Source organism: Tachysurus vachellii, chromosome 1 (assembly GCF_030014155.1).
Source record: "Tachysurus vachellii isolate PV-2020 chromosome 1, HZAU_Pvac_v1, whole genome shotgun sequence".
NCBI classification, from domain to species: domain Eukaryota; kingdom Metazoa; phylum Chordata; class Actinopteri; order Siluriformes; family Bagridae; genus Tachysurus; species Tachysurus vachellii.
In genome coordinates, this window is record NC_083460.1 from 16326049 (window position 1) to 16351264 (window position 25216).

The 25216-nt window shown below is 38.6% G+C and overlaps 1 protein-coding gene across 3 annotated transcripts in view; it reads left to right on the plus strand.

Annotated features, from left to right (window-relative positions):
• Window positions 1-25216, plus strand: part of LOC132848764 (syntaxin-1A) — a 90761-nt gene that overhangs the window by 52786 nt on the left and 12759 nt on the right. For all 3 annotated transcript variants that reach the window (XM_060874747.1, XM_060874757.1, XM_060874765.1), the window contains exons 4-6: window positions 9533-9607; window positions 15185-15258; window positions 16255-16363. In XM_060874747.1, the coding sequence (XP_060730730.1) occupies window positions 9533-9607; window positions 15185-15258; window positions 16255-16363 (258 nt within the window). The remainder of the gene's footprint in view (window positions 1-9532; window positions 9608-15184; window positions 15259-16254; window positions 16364-25216) is intronic.

Sequence of the window (25216 nt, forward strand, 5' to 3'; positions counted from 1 at the left end):
CCATCCCTTGCAGAATCTTTTTATGTTGTTACCTTCTTCACGTAGATATTCTTTACCGCTTTGCAGGACAATAGATTTAAAATAGATTTAAAAATTCTTTTGTACCAGTTGCTATTGAGTTTTTAAATACTTAATAATAATTTTTTTTTTTTTTTTTTTTCCCTCCTTTGTACTGTTTGTTGTTGTGTTGTTGATTGATTCTGCTGCTGGCTGTGAAACAAATTGCCCCTCGGGGATAATAAAGTTGACCTAACCTAACCTAACCTAACCTAACCATACTACTTGTTACTCGCTAAAAGAGAGAGTGGAAGCTAAGAACAAAAATGTGTGTTGTAAAGGTTATATTGTGTAACGTTATTTGTGCACGTGTGTATATTACAGTGTGATGGCGAATGTCATCGTCCAATAAATATTTTTAAACAAACTTATACATATACATTATATATATATATATATATATATATATATATATATATATATATATATATATATATATATATATATATATACAGACACACAGACATGTTGTGGTCTTGCTGGGATTATACTACCATCCAAAAGGCAACATATGTTAACCAGCACACCACCATCCCAGGCTGGTCGGCCAGCCCACCAGCAACCAGCACCTAATGCTGGACCAGCATACCACCATCCCAGGCTGGTCGGCCAGCACACCAGCATCTCAGGCTGGTCGGCCAGCACACCAGCAACCAGCACCTAATGCCGGACCAGCATACCACCATCCCAGGCTGGTCGGCCAGCACACCAGCATCTCAGGCTGGTCGGCCAGCCCACCAGCAACCAGCACCTAATGCCGGACCAGCATACCACCATCCCAGGCTGGTCGGCCAGCACACCAGCATCTCAGGCTGGTCGGCCAGCACACCAGCAACCAGCACCTAATGCTGGACCAGCACACCACCATCCCAGGCTGGTCACAGCATGCAAAACTTACCTTATGCTGGACCAGCAATTCTGTATTTTTTAGCAAGGATGAGCCTTATTTTCTTCTCAAATGTAACCTCATGTACACTTTGATCCACCATACGACATGTTACATGAACAGGAAGCACTTCTGAGGACTCCATAGCCACATTTGGTCTGTTTGGTGGATGGCATGCCCTCATCATAGTAGAACCATTACAGAGCATTGAGTCAAACATCAGACACACAGACAGCTTTGGGCGCACTGATCAAAGCTCTTTTCCTCTTTGATAGCAGCCTGCTAGCTTTAATGGCAAGGCTGTGTGTACACTAGATGCTGGGCCATGATACACCGATCACATCCATATCTTAAATAATTCTCATAGTGAAAGAACCAAACTCTTCTATGACTGTTTTTAAAGAATTTGCCTTCTCTCTTTTTATCTCTCTCTCTGTCTCAATTGAGGGCATTATGCTTTGCTTTATTACCCCAAAGGGAAGGAGATTATAGAAAACGCAGTGTTAGTAAGCAGAGCTACAGAGCTCAGATGGCATCAGGTACAGTGTATTGCCTTGGGAGTAAAATATGATAACATTTTCATGCTGTTATTGGCTCTAGCACTCAGACGATTTCTTTTAAAAGCATGAGTGTCCTTGTTTTGTCAAATGCAGAGATATGCACACACACACACCTATGCACACACACATGCTTCCAGCTAGTATGGTGTCCATGGGAGCAGCTGTGGCATTAGAGAACATGCTGGTCACATCTCATCTTCACCAATGTGAGGTCTGATAAACCCATTTGAGCTGCCTGTAGGAAGCGTTTATCTAAAAAAACCACCACTGACCACAGTGGAGTGTCATATGAGATACTCACATATCCTCCTTTAAACTAAAATCACCTCTTAGTGTACAGGTTTATTCAAATTCTGCTATTTCCTCTTTCTGGATTTTCCTCCAGTCTTTTTTAAAAGTGATGCTCCATGTGATTCTACATTAAAATCCCATTTCCACTGATGTATCAAACAATTTTCCTACATTACAGCCATTCATTTTTAGTCAGATGATCTAATTAGCTTAAGCCATGCTAAATTTCCTTTGTAAGCTTTCTTTAGTTACAGATCATCCCTTATTCTGCTTCATCCTCTCTCAAATATGATCTTTATCCATGTGGATAATGAGTTCTTTGTTTCTAGGCACTGTTATGACACAATAGCGAGCATAATGATCAAACTGGTGCAGGGTTTCATACTGTAGGAAAATCATCAGCAGTGGTGAGGGTGTGATTCAGCCTGATGTGTTTACGTTACTATACGTGAAGTAGTACGATTATTTTCCAGTGACAGCACGTTTCAAAGATGATATTATACCCACACAGAATAGGTAATAATTTTTGTAGAGTTTGAACTCTTTGAACCATCCAGTGTGAACACTTAATCCAGATCATTGTAAACCAGTGTGTATTCAAGCACAGGTGATCACAGTACACATGCCAAAGGACAAGCCAATAGAATATACACAAAGTCAGACTGACACATTATAGATGAAAAGGAAAAAACAAGATGCTTAACAGACCACTGTGGTGTTTAACAAGACTAAAGACTGAATGATTGGGAAAGGAAACCAGGAGCAAATTGTCCTGGGAGTCCAGTTATGTTTGCGAGCCACTCCATCTCTACGTGAGTGTAATACAGAGTACTCCGGTCAATGTGAGGCTGCTTTTGGACGTCTGAAGATTTTTCAAGCACGCTAATCACATTCGTGTATTCCCCAAGCCTTGCTCGAAGCTGAAGTTGAAATTCACTTTGTTAACCCTAGCTCCTCGATCCTCAAGCGCCAGCAACTGTTTTCTTGCTCCTACATTATTTATGGCCTGCTATGCTACATTGTGTGTTTGTGTTAACACCGGTGCAGTATTTGCACTACAAGGATATAATCAGCCATAAAGCAAAGACAGGCTCACGGAGTTTGAGTAGGATGACGGGGTTTTGCAATGCTAATCGCTTGTTTTTATAGGTTGTCTATGGCAGACAGATCTATATAATTATGCTGGGTCTTTGTATAGACCTTTTTGAGAAAAGGTGGAGAAATATATAAATATAGTCTGTATATCTAGTACGGATGTAATTGAATATGAAGACATTATTGGAAATGACCAGATAATGGTTTAAATGAACAGAAATACAGATAATTACAGTTTTCTGTCCTAAAACAGTGTAGGGTCTCCTCCTGATATGCTAACAAGGCTGATGATAGAGTACTCTAGCTCTCAGACTGCTCGAACCCTGATCGTAGTATAAAATGAACAGTCCACACTAGGACACTTTGTCTTATTCCAGTTCTTGTCATTCGCACAGCAGCAAAAGCAACCTAACATCTGCTATTTATACATTCATTAATATACAGTTAATTAACACAGAATTTCTAATGACCGCCTCTGGTAAAAGAGACATCAGGGAGCACACAGCTAAATGGGATTAAAATAGCAGAAGGAATATAACGTCAATTCTGGTTTAAGAAAAATCAATTAGACCATAAAGTTTGTGTTAGAAAAAACTACATTTAGTAAAAGATACATACACACATACAAAGTAGAGTCCATTTGTTTATAGAGAAAGAGAGAGAGAGAGAGAGAGTGAGTGACAGACAGACAGACAGACAGACACTCTTACACAGTCTTGCACACTTTTACACACACTCTTCTTGATTAGTATGTAATGCCATACGTGAGCAACACAATGAAGTAAAGGTGAGTGATTACACGCTCTGACTGATGCTGCTTATTGTTTGTTTTTCTGTATCACGTCTCTCAACAGTTAGATTTGATTCTCATTAAATTTTAATGAAAGATAATTATACTCATCCTTATCAGTCACTGATCACTGAGACTGTATTAGTACATTTTAGGAAAGTTGTGTCGCTTCACTTATGCGTTACACTATAGAGACATATAGTTACACACAGAAGATTACTGTAGTAATAATAAAGGATTACTCGGGTCTTTCCAACTCACTCGTGTAACAGTTTTAGAGCTCATAATGATCTTCATTCCTCAGGCTTGAGTATATAAAAGTAAGCCATTTAGCCAGCATGGGCCTCATTTGGTGCTTAGCATCGACCTGCTACAACATTAGGAAATTTTTTTTTTTTTTTTTTTGGGGGGGGGATTCCACATAGTCTGTGTGTGTTGGATGAGACCTCCTATTCATCAGTGAAGGGTTACCTATAAGACCACACCCTACATGTTGATTAGTGTGTGTGTGTGTGTGTCTCAGTATGTATTAATCCACATCAAAGCCCAAGCATCCGTCTCTTCCCTGTCTGTCCTCCATATTTAATCTGTCCCCTCTGTGGCGTCCTTTAAAGGCATACTCTCTCTCTCTCTCTATGCAGTCGAAATCAAAACAAAAGAAAGAGAGACCTTATGAAAAGAAATTCGACAGTTAGTCGAGGTCTGTTCTACAAAAAGTGTGTCACATCATAGAAGAGTATTAAAAAAGCATAGCTCACAGATTTGAATTGGCTTTCTACTGGACATGTGGTAAGTGGTAGGTGTATCGCTGAGGGTCTGTTAGAGATATTGACCTGCAAGCAAAAGCTCATAATCACCATAAACCTCTTGCTCACACACTTATGAACACAAAGTGGGAATCTTTGTTAAAAGGTTTAAATAGATAGATAGATAGATAGATAGATAGATAGATAGATAGATAGATAGATAGATAGATAGATAGATAGATAGATAGATAGATAAATCTCACACATGAACTTCAACAATTCCCAGATTCACCCGAGTTTATTATCTTTCTCTATTAGATCTTTTTGGAGCTTTCTAGCAAGGTTTCCTAATTTTCTAATTAGTCTGAACATGCTACTGTCTAGCTGACTAAAGAAGTATCTAAATCAGCGTGCTGTTGCTTAAAGCTGACAGTAGATGGCTAAATTTGTTTTTGAGTTCCAGAAAGATCCAGAAACGTCCCCTGGACTTTATGAGAATCCGCCGCAAAGCTAAGACACGGTGCTGCGAAGAACGAGGAAGAATGATGAAAACATGTGCAACGAACATACAAGATCATATTTAATTATTTCATGAATAATTTTAAATCCCAGCAGAGATATTCAGCTCTTTACCTCAGGTATATTCATTTTGTGAATGAATGAATGTATTCATATGTATTTGTATATATTTAGTTATATAACTAAACCGTACCCAGTTTTATTTTTCTCCGTAGCTAATGTAGTTTTTCTTTTCTTTCCCACTGCTGATTACTGCTGATTACTGAAACTACATTTTTAGCATGAACAGGATTTTCAGATATCTGTAAACCCCTCTGGATGCTAGTCCATAAATTCTGGACAAATCGCTGGTAATTTTCTTAACATTACCACACACACATCTTCTCCAACAGTGCTGCGCTGTCAGAAATGTCAGCTGGCATTCATAGCCACACACAGATGCTCCAATTATATCATATTGCCACAGTGTGCTACAGCTGAGGCCCTTTACCAAAAGGTGCTTATGGGAACTTAAGTCCAAAGTTCCTCAACCTTTTTGCAACAGTATAGTTTAGTTTATTTTTTTTAGATTATTGACATTCAAAAAGTGTGTGAATTAGGAGAAAATCATTAAGTGGGATGCTCTCAACATGAAACAATATACAGTCCTGAGGTGAAGCTCATCAGTGTTGGTGTGTATAACATCATATACATCGGCGTGCTTATTATTAAGGCGAGTTTCACCCCATGATCTACCACATCAACACATTTATGATTACCAGTCAAGGCCAGGGCTTTAGTGTAAAAAGATTCTCCTAGTGATGAAATTCTAAGAGAGTTCTTAAAAATGTGGGCATTTCTTTATAAATTAAAGAGAAGATTCTAGTAAAGATAAAATACTTCATAAAGCATCTTAACCCTTGAAAGAGCCCATAAGGTCATAAAGTGTTAGGAGAAGTGAGGAGGACTTTTAAAAAAGGTTTAAGAGTTTCTTTATCAGAGGAGAAAATGGCTGAAAGGTGAAGAGGGAGAAGAAATGTGTTGTATACGATGTTTAATAACGATAGTGAGTTAATAAGATGATAGAGATTAGATCACGTGGGGATCATTTTTGTCACTAATCATATTAGAGATAATCTTACATGCACGGTCCGTTTCAAATCACCACACAGGATCTCAATAGGATTTAGATCTGGGATTTGACTTTTCACGAGTCTTGGTGGATTAACTGGTACAATATGTTTTTGTCATATTTTAAGGTCCAGTTCTGCTTCAGCTTCAATTTTTTTTGACAATGTAGAATTCATAGTGGATTCTATGATGGTGAGCTGACCAGGTCCTGCTGCAGCAAAACATCCCCAAACCATAACACTTCCACATCCAGGTTTCACACTTAGTATGAGGTTCTTTTGCTGAAATGCTGTATTTGTTTTAAGCCAAACATGTCCTCTGTTATAGTCTCCAAATAATTCAGTTTTACACTCATCTGTCCAAAGCACATTATTCCAGGATACTTTGTCTCTGTGTTCTTTCTCAAACTTCAGTCTTGCCCTCATGTTTTTCTTAGACAGTAAAAGTTTCCTCCTTGCACACCTCCCATGATAATTAAACTTGTTCAGGATATTTCTGATTGTAGATTCATGCACTTTCACATCAACTGTAGCACGAGCTTGCTGTAGGTCCCGTGATAATATCTTAGGGATTTTAGAGACTTCTTTATTCATCTTGCGATCTTCTCTCGGGGTGAACTTGCTCGGACGGCCAGACCTGACCATTACTGACACCATTATATTACTTGAATCTTCCAATATTGTTATAACAAAAGCTAAAAGCCTCATATGTTTAACTATTAAAAAAAAACAGGCTTTATGTTTACGTTTACGTTACATTCATTACATTTATAACATACAGATATTAGAACATCTCTAATGTGATCGGTCACGAACGTAATCCCTACACGATATAGTCTCAGATATCTTAACATAGAGACAAAGTGAAGGTTAATAACAGAGCAGATTTTAAAATCGTTTATATTTTTATTATTGAACAACCAATCACGTTCTTCAAAAGAATGTGTCACCTAGTAACAGGTTTAACCCTGCCTCCTGTTACTTAAATTTTTAAAAAGTACAGATCAAATTTTTCTATATATTCTTTTCTTACACTCTCTCAATGTGCGTCTTGATCTATTTCTGTCTCTCTCACTTGTTCTTGTCGGCCTCTTCTCCATCCTCTCTATCAGTTAGCTGAAAGTTGATTAATGGGTTGGCTCCCTTCTGTTTGAACAGTCTCTTTAACTCCGTCTCTTATGTAACATGCCCGTGTCATCTGTGAGCTTCCATCTTGACCTCATCCTTCTGTTAGCTTGTCTGTTCCCTTCTAAATCCGCTGCGAAAGAAAAACGAGCTAACGATAAAACGATAGCGAGAAAAATAAGAGGAGGAAAATCTTGACGTGTTACATAGTCTGACATCTGAGAATCTTATAATCAGTAGATCACAAAATGAAGTACAGGGATGGGAAGAATTGGGAAACAAATGGTGGCATTTCTGATGTTCTGCTCAGTATGGTGCCACAGGGGTCTTATTTATATGTAAATGTGTACACACTCACATATGTGTTTCATTACTGACAGCTATTCATGTAGCAGCACCATTAATGCCATGTATTCATGTGGCAGCACCATTACAGTCATCTAATCATATGGCAGCACTACTAAAGTCATCTAATCATACGGCAGTGATATTATTGACAAACGAAATCATATGGCAGCGACATTACTGACATTTAATCATATTGCAGTGATATTACTGACAAACGAATCATATGGCAGCGACATTACTGACATGTAATCATATTGCAGTGATATTACTGACAAACGAATCATATGGCAGCGACATTACTGACAAACGAATCATTTGACAGTGGCATTACTGACATCTAATCATATGGCAGTGAAATTTTAATACCTAATCGTATGGCAGCAACATTACTGACATCTAAGCATATGGTAGCTTCATTATTGCAATATATTCCTATGTCATCAATGTTACTATATATGAAATATCTAAAAAATCTATATATGTGTGCACATTCTTATAGTATATCACTGCTTCATAGCCTGCATTTGCATACTGGAAAATTATTGGCTCTTAATATTTAGGATGCAATAACACTTGCATGTCTCCATGACGTAAAATAATGCACAAAATCTGGTGCAGTACTGCAATATGGTACCTTCAGCAGATTGAAATTAATTTCCTCCAACATTAACATGACTATTTGTCTGAAATTTCCTAAACCTCAAAGCTACAAAGCTAAACCATATACAGTATGTGTTGTAGATGATACCATGATCACATGGAATTCAATTCTGTTTCACCTGAACGTACCTGTTGGCATAATTCAGTCTGGAATTTTAAAATATTCCTAGGAGCTGTGTGTTCCTGTGTGGGTAGATATATAACCTCTGAGTACTTACCTGTACTACTAGTTTCACTACTGAATAATTAATGAAGAATAAGATACAGAATAGAAACACTGTCTTGTTCTTTCACGTACATTTTGTGTGGTTGTGTGTGTGTGTGTGTGTGTGAGAGAGAGAGAGCGAGAGAGAGAGAGCGAGAGAGAGAGAGAGAGAGAGAAAGAGAGAGAGAGAGATGAGCAGTCAGTGCCTGTGAAAGATCTGTGTCAGTGGGCGCCTCCGAAGGCACACATGGAAGCCATGACTCAAGGACACACACTATGTGTCTACGCTACATACGTTAAAATGTTCACTATTGTGTGGCTTTTATCCACTAATATTCCTACCTGTGCACAAACATCACACTTTTACACTTGAGCCTCCAATAATCGGAAGTTGTTGTGTCTAATTCTAGGCCATTTGTTTATATTACTAATAACTGAACTAAAAAATGTTGATCATTTTGCTGGCATCCGATGTTTCATATCTATTTTGCTCATTTCACTTTAGCTATGTAGCTCAAGCTAGTTTGACAGGATTTCTAACTAACATTAACTAACTTCATGAATTGTTTACTTAAACATTCATACTTTTAGTGTCAATGTGAGCTAGTTAGCTAACTCAAGACAACCTGGCAGAATTGCTGAATGGATTGTATTGCTAATCTTAGCTAATGTAAGCTACCCTGAAAGATCTTCTGAGAAGTTTTTTTAATGGTGTTTAAACAAGCTAGCTAGCTAAAATGAGTTAACTTTTAAGGAATCATATTCATTCAATTGTTTATAATTTTATTTGCAAGGCCGTATGCAGACCTAGCCTAAGCTACTATAGCTTGACAGAATTTCTGAGAAGATTTTTTATTTTTTATTTAGATTTTTTAAGATTTTTAATGATTTTTTTAAGTTAAATCCCTAGTTTAGTCAATAATAATCATATTATTATTAATTATTAATAATCATATAATCACTTCTAATGCTAACCAATTCGTTATCACACATAAACCTGACAGAATTCAAAGAAATGTCTGAGGTATTTTTACATAATATTTACTGCTGTTTTAGCTAGATTGATAATGGACTAGCTCTAATTAGAACAGATCATGTTAATGAATCTAACTCATCTGCTCTTTTTCTCATTTCTACACAGAAACGAAAGCAGAACTCGAGGACCTGATGACAGACATTAAGAAGCTGGCTAACAAAGTGCGCTCTAAGTTAAAGAGTAAGTCCTTGCACTTCAGATCCAAACACAACACTGTGCAATTTGAAAAATAAATAAATAAATAAACTCTTTGCCTTTCTCCTTATACCGAATCTGAGCCGAGAGCAACAGAATGTTTCCCTGCCGGTGCTGATCGAGTCTTCGTCTCTTATTGTCACTGTGATATCTGTGACTAATGAGTGATGAATAGTTATAGTGATGGTGGAGGCACTGCGTTTCAATATATCTCAGTCTCTAGCCTCCACAGCACAGCTGCAGCCATATGACAGGCTAATGAAGGAGCTGATTGGTGGAGGGAGTGAGACACACAAACGGGCGCAGGGGTGCGATGGATTAGAGATGGCAGGAACCACATGGGGATATTTTCTCTGTTCTGTCTGGTTTAGTTTATTAGGCCAGTGAAGTAGACAGAAATTCATTTACTGTATACACACACACACACACACACACACACACACACACACACACACACATATGAAGTGTGAAGATCTGCGCAACAGGACTACGTCCTGTTGTGTTCTTTGGTTGTGAAATACCCTAGAAAATTCACAGCTTGAGAACCGTCCAAGGCCAGACGACGGTTCTGTGTAATTACCGAGACTGCAACGTCAGCTCAGGAACACAATAAAAAAACTGATCATCAATTTCTTGAACATTTGTTCTTTCAATCATTTTAAAAGCTGCAAACCGTAAAAAAGCCGTAATTTTGTATCAGAAGGTAATACGGGAGACACCAGAAATCTAGTCTGTGGTCAGACCAAAAATGAAGCAGATTCACAGAAGGAGAAAGCTTGTAGACTGTGACACTTGTCCATCACACCTATATGTGGTGCTGTTTCAAATTTTGCCACAAAGATGGAAGCTCAAAATTGTATAAAATATCTCTGTAAACTATAGCGTTAAACTTTCCCTTCAGGCTCAAACCTGTTCCAGCACGACAACACCACTGTGCACAAAGCACAGGGCTTCATATAGACATGGTGTGTTGAAATTGTAGTCGAAGAACTTGAGTGTCCTTCACAGAGCCCTGATTTTGACTCAACCCCACTGAACACCAAGATGAATTTTAACACCAACTGCACCCTATACCTCCTCATCATCATCAACATCAGTGTCTAATCTCACTAATGCTCCGGTTTTAGAATTGTTGCATTTCAACAAATGTGGGACTGTTATGACAAAAAAAAAAGACTCTTTTCAGTAAACCAGATTATTTGACTCAGCACACCAACAATTCAAAAACTAATTTCTAATTTTTTTTATTTTCCCCTCTAAACATAACAAACTATAAGGTTTAATAACCTAGAATTGTTCTTATTTTCTGAACTGGATCCGAAATCATTTCATCCAGTCTTCTCAATCTTCTATTTAGCAAAGAAAAAAAATTACCACACATTGCATCTCATAAAATTCATATCAAGGCACTACAACTTGTGCACTGATAAAAGCAGTAATCATCCCCGCATTGTTATTGTGCCGTCGCATCTCTGCTTCATTAAGATTTATTTCCATTCAGCTCGTCATTCCACCTCTGCCTATAATACACTCACCTGGTTCGCACGGCTGAGAGTCAAACATGCTTCTAACCATTCATACAAATGTACACTTACCCCAGATGTTGAAAAGAGATTTCTATGGAAGGTGTTTAAGAGTAAGTAGATACTAAAGATAAATGAGTGGATAAATGAGTAATGGCTTAGCCAAACATGGTTCCACTACGATGTGTAAAAAAAGCATGAAAGAATAAAAACGTAGCTTTTGATTACACCATATGTACTGTCGCGTAGGCTTTTAATAATAAATAAATAGTCACTATAACAAAAAGTAATAAGAATATAAAGTAATAAGAATATTTAATTCAGTTCAGTTCAATTTTATGTTTATAGCGCTTTTAACAATGGACATCGTCTCAAAGCAGCTTTACAGAACATGAAAAATATAGTAGAAAAAGTTCATGATTAATATTAGACTTATATTTAAATATGTTTGTATTTATCCCTAATGAACAAGCCTGAGGTGACTGAGGTGACTGTGGTGAGGAAAAACTCTGAGGAACCAGACTCAAAAGTGAACCTCATCCTCATTTGGGTGACACAGGGGGGTGTGATTATAAACTGTTATAAACACCAGAAAGTGTTATTATGAATAATGTCCTTTCTACAGTCAGATACAGTCCCACAATTGTGTATTGATGAGGAGGTTGTTGTCCTCAAACACCACATGGAGTTGGAATTTTCTCTTTAAATGTCTGAAATCTTCATGAAGTGGAATCCAACTGGAGCTGGAACATCTATAGATGCCTCAGGATCCTCACAGGGTTGGTCTCTTCTCACTGAAGGTCTGAAATCTTCATGACACCGAACACAACCAGAGCTGGTACAATCTCTGGATGCTTCAAAATGGGTAGAAAAAGAGAAGGAAGTGGAGAGGAATTAGTGTATCAGCTGTTTATAATATTAACCAGCACTAGATAATAATGTGCATGTGACCAGATGACTGGAGCACACGGTTATATGATGTATTATATGTATGCAGCTTTAAGTGTGAAACTCCTGGCTATACATCCTAGACTATTATATGGTTTGCAGACTTATGAGAACCACAGACTGAAAGCTCTTATGTGTGCTTGTCAGGACTGGATTTTCTTTTCCTTTTTTCTTTCCTTTTTTTTTTTGCTGTCACTTCACTTCTGTGTCAGCTGTCACCAATAGAAATCTTCTCAGTCATGTGTTTGCATGAGATTTAGAGCTTTAGAGAAGCTGCAATTGTTGAATGGAGTTCTTGAGGCAGAATGTACAGTATGACTGAAGAGCCTCCTGAATTCATTAAAAGACAATGCTAGCAAGAAAGGATTAATACACAACAGGGTGTGTGGTCATAGGATAATAATCAGTGACCAGTGTGACCGGACACGAAGCGGAGTTAATTTTACCACCAGGAAGTTGATTATTTTCCTGTCATTTTACGTCGGATGTTTTTATTTCCACAAAAAAAGACCACGGCAGTTTAGCAAAGCTAATATTTTTTAATTAAAGATTCACACGTCATTCTCATTTACTAACTTCTTGTAACCCATTAATATTGTGTGTCTGCCATATAAGTTGAAAATCAATCAAACTTATCTGACCAATCAGAATCAAGAATCCGATATCACGTGTAGTGCTCTTGAATGAGTGCCCTTGAATAACTACCATAGCTTTCCCGAGGTCCCTCTGTCCTGGTTGATTTTGTTTCCACATGGTTGTCATGTGAGAAAAGACACGCCTAAGACCACTAAAAGGCCAGGACCTGTGAAGGTGGACATTTCAAGAGCTGACATTTAGGTCATGTATGAGCTTGTAGGACCTGTCAACTCGTACAGAGCCACCTCCATTTAAGTACAAGCAACATAGCCAGGACATGACATACTCACACAGATATACACACAGCGACATGACTAACATTTAACCACTACTGTGCTTCTTGCCAGTGACACTAACTGCTTTAACTGCCGTTGAAGCACTTGGCTGCTCTTAACAAATGATTGGGGATGTGTGCTGCCTTGTAATAATTCTATTAAATTTTATTTGTGTAGCGCATTTAACAATGGACATTGTTTTAAATCAGCTTTACAGAACATAAGAAATGTAGTACAAAATGTTCATGATTAATATTAGACTTATATTTAAATATGTTTGTATTTACCCCTAATGAACAAGTCTGAGGTGACTGTGGTGAGGAAAAACGCCCTTAGATGGAAGAGGAAGAAACCTTGAGAGGAACCAGACTCAAAAGTGAACCTCATCCTCATTTGGGGGACACTGGAGGGTGTGATTATAAACTGTTATAAACACCAGAGAGTGTTATTATGAATAATTTCCTTTCTACAGTCAGATACAGTCTGAGAATTGTGTATTGATGAGGAGGTTGTTGTCCTTAAACACCACATGGAGTTTAAATCTTCTCTTTGAAAGTCTGAAATCTTCAGGAAGCGGAACACAACTGGACCTGGTACAGTATGGTCTCTGGATGCGTAGAAATAGAGAAGCAAACAGAGAGGAATTAGCGTAGCTGCTGTTTATAATATGAGCAAGCACTAAATGATGATTTGCATTTGATCAGATCTTCTAAAGCACAAGGTTATGAGATGTGTTATGCCTATGTCTGGCTAAAGGCATAAAGTCAAGAATGTACACTAATAACAAGACAAGAAAGTAATGAGCAACAAAACAAACAAACAAAAAAAAAACCTTCATGATTACCATGGCAACAGGCCGTTTTATTTTGGTCCTATTCTTCATCCTGTCATTGCTTTGTTCCACAATTGTGTGCACCTGTCCTGCATTTAATCCAAAATCACTTTATTAAGTAGTCATTACTGTACCTCCAATTTGCAACACTGCCTCAGATGAAGATGCTTCAGACGAGGACGTCATTGCTCCGCCTCCACCTCTGGATTTACTGTTCACCATTGAATGTCTTTGTTATGTCAGACACCAAAGTGGTACACAATAAGAAGCTCATATGAAAGTAGACACTCTGGGATTTAAGAATGTTTAGCTTTTTTAGGTATTTCTGTTTTTATCTTACCTACTAATGGCAAAAAAATTCACACAAATGTTTTTAAAGTAAATGTTGATATCAAACCCATTTCTGCTCTCCGAGATGCCTCTCAAGTGCTTGTTCATAACCACTAAAATTCTGTTCTCTCAGAGAGAAAAACAGACATCTTTCATGAAACAGAGTGATGAATCCTTTTAAATTTGTATGTCGTAATAAAATAATTCGGGGGGGCACGGTGGCTTAGTGGTTAGCACGTTCGCCTCACACCTCCAGGGTCGGGGTTCGATTCCCGCCTCCACCTTGTGTGTGTGGAGTTTGCATGTTCTCCCCGTGCCTCGGGGGTTTCCTCCGGGTACTCCGGTTTCCTCCCCCGGTCCAAAGACATGCATGGTAGGTTGATTGGCATCTCTGGAAATGCCGTAGTGTGTGATTGCATGAGTGAATGAGAGTGTGTGTGTGCTCTGCGATGGGTTGGCACTCCGTCCAGGGTGTATCCTGCCTTGATGCCCGATGACGCCTGAGGCACAGGCTCCCCGTGACCCGAGGTAGTTCGGATAAGTGGTAGAGAATGAATGAATGAATGAATGAATGAATGAATGAATGAATAAAATAATTCCATTGTTTATGATAGAAAATATCCGAAAAGTTGATTTCTGTTTGGCTAGTTGCATGGAACGCCAGTGTACTGGGAAAAGGGGTTAATACCCAGTTAATGTACAAAAACTGCCAAAGTGTGGTTTACTGGAAAGGAATTTAATTAGAGTTGTACATTTGCAATATTTTATCATTTGGAGGAACCCTCATGGTAAATCTGTCTGGTAACCCATCCAAAATCAACACTACATATTCCAATGATGGCTTGATGGCACACCATCAAACCACTAAATTTATCATGCAAACAATGCCATAGTCCTCAAAGATTGCAGAAAGGGTTTTGAGTTTAAATCACTGATAATTCCGACAAAATTCAGACGTCACGCCATCGACTTATCATATCTTATACTGTTTTTTGAACATGCAGTGTTTTTCTCTCAGGTATCCAGCAGACCATCGAGCAGGAGGAAGGACAGAACAGGTCTTCAGCTGATTTGAGGATACGGAAGACACAAGTGAGTGAGCTTGATTAATGCTAAGTGACTGAATTAATTTTGCTTTATATCCTTTAATTTTTTTAAAATATTTTGTGCACTTACTGTATAAAGGTGTAAAACTTTTTAGTAGTCAAAGTGGTAATTGGGAGAATAAATCAAAACATGGCCACTTTATACACTATTTACACACCATACTGCACCTGGACACTTTAAGGACAATATTTAAAAACCATACACATTTATGCATACTGTATGTATATACACTATTTCTCCTCCTATATTTTCATATTTTATATAATTTTTTATATAGTTTTCTTATATAGTTTATACTTTTTTTATTTATCTATCTCCTTTTGGTTATGGTTTATTTTTTTATCCTAAATTGCATTCCCTTTATTCTTATACCAGACAGTTGCATAAAGCATTTCACTGCATGTCGTACCCTGTATGTATGTCTATGTGACAAATAAAATAAAATTTGATTTGATTTGATTTTGGCTTATAAATAAAAAAGGCTGTAACATAACAAATATATAAAATAATAAAAAAAAAATATTTAAAAATGTTTACAATTTTTTTCAATAATTTCATAATCATAATAATATAACATTTAAAAATACAAAACAAAATGGTGACTATTTACTATTCTTAAATACAATAAATTACTGCATATGAATTACAAATAAGGAATTTGTCTTAAATAAAAATCATTTTAAAGATCTGTGGCTTTAAAATGGAGCTCAGCCATTTAATTTAGCTGTACAAAAAAAAAGCATTAAAGGCAATATATTTCATCTCTACATCTATAAAGTTATTACTACGTCAATAAATTATCAAGCCTCTTCATAACTGTGATATGAGAGTATACTGTAACTTGGTAGCACTTCCTGTCAAGCAGGATACAATAGTGGTATGGCAGTAAATTATATTTTCCCTTGCGTGTATAATGGAGCTTGTAGAGTTTGTCGTATGAAACTTTCGCTTTCTTATTCTTTTTCCCTTTTATTTTCCCAGCACTCCACTCTGTCACGTAAATTTGTGGAGGTGATGTCAGAGTACAACGCCACGCAATCGAGTTACAGGGAGCGCTGCAAGGGCCGGATCCAGAGACAGTTGGAGATTAGTGAGCACACACACAAACACACACACACACAAATGTTGGGGTTTTGGAGGAAATGACCACATCCTCACAATAATGGAGGAAATGGTTGTTATCGGTATCATGTATTATTTTTTCATCACTAATATCCCAGTCCATCACTTTCAAACAACTGGTTCACTAAAACTCCACTTCAATTCCAGTTGTTTCTATCCTCTAGATTGATCTGATTGGCTGTTGACAAAACATAAAAAATAAATTTAAATTGTGCTCCAATATCGAACATTACTAATACAGCTGTCATCGAGTTATCGACAATATTATAGACAACAAGAATAAGAAAAATGATACCACACATGAAATGTTAATATTAGTTAAAATTGGATTTTCAACAAGCTTTAATAGTTGCTTGAGAAAAAAAAAAGTTGAAAAGCTGTTCTGGTGTGTGAGCTGGTGAGTCTAGCTAGTCTAACCAAAGATTAACATTAATACCGACTATTGATGATATACGCAAAGATAAGGATGGTGTGTATCGATCCCGATTTTTAACAGGACATAATTCTCTCTATTTATCGGGTTATCCATCTGACAGGATATTAAATGGAATAAAACTAATGAGAAAGTTTAGCATCAAGCATAAAATCTTGAGACATTTGACTGGTTAAATGGATCTGAACCGAATCTAGTAATCAATACCGTCGATTAGCCTGGTATCGGGTCCGACATCTATCTTCTGTGTCTTGTTTAAGAGACAGAAGATAAACCAATCGCCGTCATGCCCTGCTTTGCTAATCTGATTGCTCAGGTATTAGTTAGTGTTTAGATGTGTTAGATCTCCTTAAGGGGTGCAGTGGAAAAATGCTAATCTGCTTCTACCTGGCTGGCAGGCTCCAGTGTGTCGGCTGCACCAAGCAACCCCGGGCTCTTACTGCCATCCGTCTGCTCTTTGATGGACTCCAGGGGGGCTGAACATGATGCATCTGTGCTGCAATCAGTCTCACTGTCAGAGAGCGTGGCTTTGTTGGCTTTTATTTATAGACTGTATGTAAAAATTGGCGTTCTATTGTGTTCTAATTCTATTGTGGGGTAAGGGGGTATGATATTATTCATTCCTAGGGTTGTGCTAGTGCACACACACACACACACACACACAGCAAGTTGAGAGGCTGGCAGTGAAGCCTTAGAGCCACCAGCTGGTCCGGTCATAGAAAATGTTCAACACATATCAATGGCAGCAGTAAAGACAAGGAAGAGCCAGAGGTTGAGAGAAAAGAAGGTTATTGGATACAGTATACATAACATCCTCTGAAGAAGTTTGTTTGTTTTAGTCCATCACACGACCTTGATAGATCCTGAAGACTTCCAAAAATCTTCCTTACCATCATCAACTTCCTTAGAAAACTAGATCAGTTTATTTAATTAGTTCATCTGGTGCATTTGACTCACAAGTCCCATTTTAATTGTATAACTTTAATTGAAATACCTGTGATTTGAATTACAGTTGGATTCAACAAAATCTGTTTTATACCTGAACTTGATGGGAAAAGCCAGCATTTGTAGGTTTGGGACTTTCAGATTTTAAGATGTCGTCACACTCAGCGACGAAGATGAACCACCACTGTATGAAGGTCTGGACCTTATCAGGATGTGAAACCCACACCATGTTATCATTGTTACTGAAAAGGGCTGGATGAAGAAATTTATTATTAACATTTTTTTATTCACCCTGAAAGATTTCTATTCACAGATCCTTCTGGCATCCGAATGCCATTTACAGTAAGCCAGTTTGCATTTCAACGGGGAGCAAAATAGTCCAGCAAACGCACACATTTTACGAGAACTCCAGGGTCATAACAAAGCAACTCAATTACAGCCTGGAGCGCTCATCCCTAAAGCAGGTTCATTCCAAATACCTCTGCAATGACGCACAGACTTAATGGATCTTAAGGTAATAGAGTTGCTTTATGCCAAGACATGAATGATGCATTTGAATATATAATCAGTCCATATCTAGGAAATAAGGAAGCAACAGTATACAGATATTTTATTCAGACCGGACCGATAATGGCTTTTAAACTGATACGAACAGAACACAATATTTGCTTCTATTTGTTTATTTTTAGAAATTATCCCAGAAAGGTTCTCTGTTCATCTGATTAAAACTAGAGTCTAGTGTGCATTTAGAACTGGCTTGCCAATGAAGACAAAAATATCCTCTTTCTGGAGGATGTAATAGTAAACTCAGTAAACACTCAGTAAACTCTTGCTTTGGCTTGTGGTTCATAGTTTGTTGTAAACTTTAGTTGAGATCGATTATGAAGTCTTGTGATGAGGATGAGGAACCTCTGGTTTTTCCAGGATGTAGGGTTCATAGAAAAAAAACATTTCTAGTTTAGCCAATCCGATTACAGATATGGATGTTGCATTGCCGCCTTAATAAGAAGTCATATACATTGTACTGTATGCGGTTAAAATAACAGGGCTACTGGTGTGCACATCTTAATGACCACTATATTATAAATAGACACTTGGGCACTTGTACACAGTTTGGCTGTTACACCGTGTTTAACAATCCAAGACTGTGTCATGCGGCAAAATGCTGCTAGACAAAGTGTGAAAGATGGTGCAAGTTGAACCTGATAAAAGCTCATCACTCCATTTTAATGATGCAGCTTGAATTAGGGAACCAATCAGAGGCTGGATGACATCTCCATGCCAACACACTCGTGTACTCATGCTCTTCCTTTACGGAAATAAATGGCAATCTGGTAAATGGTGTGTGTGTGTGTGTGTGTGTGGTTGGGTTTATACCGTGTGTATGGAAGATTGTTTTATGATCTAATTCCGATCTGACATTTTTAGTTTGAACTCCTTTCATTTACACGTCTTTCAATTTTCACCTCGGACGATGCTTTCATGGTTTACCCAGAATGCATCTCTTCTGAAGCTGTGTCGTGTGGCTGGAGCATTGAGTCTCCATTCATCTTCATTAACTTGATGTTGAATAGGAAGTTGAAGTGGTTACTCTGAGGTTAGGGGTTCAATTCCTGCCTCTGCTGTGTATCTGTGGACACCATGTCCTGTGGGTTTCCTCCAGGTACTCCAGTCCAAACATGTGTTGTAGGCTGACTGTCATCTCTAAATTGTGTGTGAATTGGTGTGTGTCAGTGTGTCTTGTGCCCTGTGATGAGTCGTCCAGGGGGTCCCCTGCCTTGTCCCCCAAGCCTTCTGGGATAGACACCAGGCACTCAGTGACACAGTGTTGGATAAACAGTACAGAAAATGGATATCTGATGTTAAACTTCTCTGGAAATCAGTGCACGTGAAAAGTCTTTTGCTCCATTATAACTGTGATAACAACATCTTACAACCGCTAACATCTCACAGGAATAATGAAAATGAATAAATCACCAATGCTTTAATGTAAACATTTAATGTGTTTCAAGGTGGCACGTTTGACATCAAATGCAGACGATTCATTTCTTGTTTAAAATCTGACCCTGAGCTGCTTTGTGCTTTGTGTCTAGTAGTTAGTACTTAGCACTTGGCCCGGGTGCATGCAAGCATGCCAGAGTGTGCATTGTGGCGTATGTGAGTGCGAACGTGTCTGTATGTACACGCGCATCCTCCAGCGTGGGCAGACGGGCTTCTCTGGGCTGCGTAACAGCTTTTTCTCCATCACTAATTGATGCTCATTTGCTCATCTCCACAGTCGTGAGGGCTCTCCACCTCTGCATACTCTGCATCTCCACCAAACACCCCACCTCCGTTCCTCTCTCCTTTTCCCATTCTCCTCTCTCCATCCTATCCCACACATATCCTTTCATCCTAATTATGGATCATCCCACATGCGCTGCTTCTGTTGCTTTAATGGCTGTGTTTAGCCTTTATCGGCCTCCCTACCCTCCCCTTCCCCCGTTCCACCTCCTTCTCAACCCCAACACACTTAAACTATCACGCTTTCATCGCCTTTTACACGTCCTCTTTAAACATCGTTATCCAGTACGTTGTGTGTAATTGCTCGGCTAATGCTAGACGCCGGGCTCTCAGTCGGATTTTACCCGCTGTGAGTGACTTAAGATCATAACGAATCAGTTGGTGGGCTAAATGGACCTGCACTATGTCTTAGAACCTTAGACATCTGCTAATTTGCTTCTTTACAGTCACATAGGTAGTTTTTGACCACTAATAGCCACACATACTAGCCTGTTAGCTCTATATTTTAAGCATCCTGATAGCTTGTGCTGAATCTAGATAGCTTTTTTGTTTGTTTTTGGTTAGCGAGTTAATAGCAATCTGACATTAGTTTTTTTGACTTTTTTATTTTTCTAATGATGGGGAAAACATTTACGACTGAAGATTTATTTCAGCGAATCCACTTATGTAGCCTAGCCACAGAGAGATGATTAGAGAGATGAGTTGAAGTGGTTCAGAACTGAGGAAATTAGTCTCAGACTGTTTTCAATTTTTGCTGCCGTTTTGTGATTTTCATTCAATAATACAATAAGTCATGAAACTACTCGTTTTCCTTATTGAATTCTTTAACCTCTGGCAAATATACTCCGGAGTATTTGCTGTCAGATGACATGAAAACTCATGTGGTTGCTTTCAAATGTCAGGCAAAGACCCCGTGATTGAGAAAGTAGGCAGTTCTTGTCCATGTTTACTGATTAAATGGATCAGACTCTGTAGAGAAAGCTAGTCTGTTTAAATGAGGTCTGTTGTGTTCGGTCCGTTTTGGCTGAAATGCTTTTGATATAGCATTTAGGCCTCTTTTAGTCTACACCTTTGGAACATTTGCTATTGACACAACTGACATTTACTGTACATGCTTGCTTTATATACTGTAAGCCTGCTATCATCTTCTCCCAGATTAAGGGGACTTGTATAAGAAGACCTTTTAAATGAGAAGCGACTGAAAGTCATGGTATAGAAAGGGGAAATGAATGAAAAGGAAGGACATTATGTCTGTATCTAGGAATCACTCGATTTGCAGAGGCTTGTGGGAACGAGAAAGGCAATCTATCCTGGGTACGACCTTGTTGCTCCCCTCTCTGTCCCGGACTCTGGTTATTGTATGCAGCGTGTAATCTAATCAGAACAGCTTGTCTGAAATGGTCACATAGATCACCATGCAGTCATCACTCACTAAACGAGATAAGTGCCCTAATTACTGATGGTCAAGGACACAGTACACGGCACAGCACCTCTGGCCTGCAGGGTTGCCATAGCAAGGCATCCTTTTTCCATTTACATTTTCCATGTACATTTATGGCGTTTGCCAGACGCCGTTATCCAGAGTGACGTACAAAAGCGCTTTTAAGTCTCGATGAATACATTAACACTGGCTCACTAGGTTACAGACTTTAGATACCATCAACCTAAAACTGTTTAGTGTTTTTTTTTTAAAAACATACACATGACAAACAATGGAAGAAGTGCTAGTTGAAGTCTTTCAGGAATATGAAGGTTTTTACCCGTCATTCGAAGATGTCTAGACATCTAGAGGAAGTTCATTCCACCACCTCGGTGCAAGAACAGAAGAGTCTTGATGTTTAACTAATTCTTACCCTGAGAGATGGTGGGACCAGTCAAGCAGTGCTGGTAGATCTGACAAAGTGAGGTGCAGTGTGAGGAGTGATAAGAACTTTGAGGTAAGAGGGAGCTGGTCCGTTTTTGGCTTTGTAGTGCAGGAGCGCAGCAGTGGGGTGGTATGTGAGAACTTGGGCAGGTTGAACACAAGTTGTGCAGCTGCATTTTGGATCATTTGCAGAGGATGAGTTGCGTTCATAGGTAGACCTGCCAGCAGTGAGCTGCAGTAGTCCAGTTTTGAAATGACAAGAGACTGAACAAGTACCAGGGCAGCCTGTGTGGACCAAAATGCTCCAATATTTTTGATGTTGTAGAGAAGGAACCAACATGAGCATGTCACATTAGCAACATGCAAGGAAAAGGACAGTTGATTGTTCATAGTTACCTCAAGGTTGCTAGTGACCGAAGGTGAGATCAGATGGTTGTGCAGGGATATTGCAAGATCATGACCTGGGGAGGAATCAACTGATGATCAGCAGTTCAGTTTTGCTGGGATTGAATTTCAACTGATGAGCCTTCATCCACAATGCTATGTCCACCAGACATGCTGAGATCCGGGCAGATGCCGTCGTATCTGAGTTCGGAATTATTCCATCGGAATAAGAGTTGAGTGTCATCATCATAGCAGTGGTAAGAGACACATGTGAGGAAATAACTTCACCAACAGAATGAGTATACAGAAAGAAAAGAAGAGGACCAAGTGCTGAGCCCTGTGGGACACCAGTGGAGAGTCTACATGGAGCAGATTTCACTGCCCTCCATGTTACCTGATATGAGCAGCCTTCCAGGTAGGACGCAAACAATTCCCATGCTGATCCGCCAATTCTAAGAGTCCTGAGGGTGGACAAGAGAGTCTTGTGGTTGACCGTATCAAACGCCGCTGAAAGGTTGAGGAGGATGAAGACAGTAATTCTGTAGTAATTCCAAAGACATACAAGCATAAAATCTGGTCAGAAATGGATGGGAAGCAAAAGAAATGTTTTCATTATAATACAAACATCCTTGGAAAAGAAGGGGGTCCATTATTTATGTATATGAACCTGTGGAGGGTGACGAAGTCCAACCAAAGAGTCTGGCCTTGAATGTCTGAAAAGGTCAAATTGTTTTAGGTTGATTTTTTTTTCACCTTTGGCTTATCCATTTGTTTTTCCTGTGGATGTCCATCATAGTGTTTACACACACACACACAGACACACACACACACACACGCGCACACACACACTGAGTCATCGAGTGCAGAGCAGCTGAGCCTGTAGGGAGACTGTGTTCAAATGTCATAGTTGAGCTGCATCAGTATTCAGGCCATGAACACAGTCATCATCCCCTGACCTCCAAACACCATCAGTCGCCATCACCATATCCCCTCGTTCCATATCTCATCCTCCTCTCGCTCCCTTTCACCCTCTCTCTTGCTCTCTCTTTCTCTCACACACACGCTCGTTCTTTATCCTCCTACTGTATATCGCATGCCATATTTTAATCCCATCTCTGGGTATTCAAAGTCTGTGATAAGAACATGAACCGCAACCACTTTATAGTTCTTCCTCCACCAGGACTACATATACATATATTGAGTTAGCGTTAGGGTGACACATTTTTACTAATGTAAAACGTACATGTTTACTAATAAGAGAGGTCAGCGGAATTTCAGAGGACTGTCTCCGGGAAGTCAAATAAACACTTTTTTCAGAAAAGTGAAAGCAGGAAAGCATCATAGAATTCACAATCTTTCACATGGAAGGGTTGTAAAGCCACGTCAGGTTTCATTCATGTCGAGAAAGAATAGGAATCTGAGGTACACAAGCTCAGAAAAAAGGACAGCTGGTGGCAAAATTTTAGATTTTATTATGGATTTATTTATTTCCAGCTGCTAAATGATTGGCTGCTTTTTTATTTCTATCAGTATTATTGCCTATGAATAGTGTTTATAATGCTATATGAAATCTACATAAGCCATTACTGACTTTATATTAACTTACATGAACATATTCTATATTCCAATAGACATCAAGTTGACATTACTCAGTTATTACAGTTTTATGACTGTTATTGTCAAATCCTTTACTTACACAGCACATTTTCACACTGATGTTTCGACCAAGCGTCACTCTCAAGAGAAAACACAGAGCTTCTACTGGTAATGACCACACTTGTGAAGGTTGTATGTTATGTCACCTTATAACTCTGCTATGTCTGACATAACCGAGGTGAACTCTGCTATAGAGCTCCTTTAGAACTAAGAGCGGCTATAGAGAAAGTTGTCATCAACCTGAAAATATGAAAGTAGTCATGATGGGCTTATGTAGGTGTTGTGAAGCCTTATGAATATGAATAAAAATTATTTTTAAAGATAAAATAGAAATAACTATATAATACAGTATTGGTACCAATGGAAGTGGATTCAGATCACAATGTCACTGACAGGCTTTATTATGACAAGGCACACACATACACACACATACACAGATTTAATTTAGAGCTGTTTGTCAAGAAGAATCTCTTCCATTTCTAACACCGTAAACCTAACAGCCTCCCTCATTCCCTCCAGGGCGCTAAAAATGAAGTCGAAACACCTTGAAATTTGGTGATAATTAAAGCAAAATCTACAGAAAGCTCCGACAGATTCTCCCTGGGAAAGCTTTTTTTTTCTAGAGTTGTTTTTTTTAGAAAGCTGGTCTTCTTCCAACAGCAGCAATCTGTGCTAAAACGCTGATTAGTGTAGTGTTTGAAAGACTGGATTTTTTTTTTTATTGTTATATAACAGCTTGGAGGGTTTGTTTTTAAAACCATTTCAGATCCATTACATCTCTCACAATCTATGATTTCCTATTTTTTAGTCAGCATTTTAGACTTCTTATTAATTATGAGACGATTTCAGATTGATATTATCTATTAGAAATGCTAATCTTTAATTAGCTGTAAATCTAAATGTCTGAAAAATGACACACGTCTGCCGATCAGTTGCTTGTAACAGTTCCCGAGTCCAGATTAAAGCTTAGGGTGCTTTTAAAACTTTGACCATGTCTTTGTAAGAGCTGGTCCCATTAAAGCCATCGTTATTTATATTCTTATTGGTACAGCATATTGGTCAACTGTCATTGTGTTTAATTGTGCTTAAAGTTGGGGTGCACGATGTTCGAAAGCCAATGTTGACATTTGAAATCACCAAAACAAACACGCCCATAATCCAAATGGGTCTCACCCCTGTTTTGATAGCTCCACCCACACATACATACGCAACCCAGGAACCTGCTGGGGCAGCTGGCCGAGGGGATATTTTTAGCA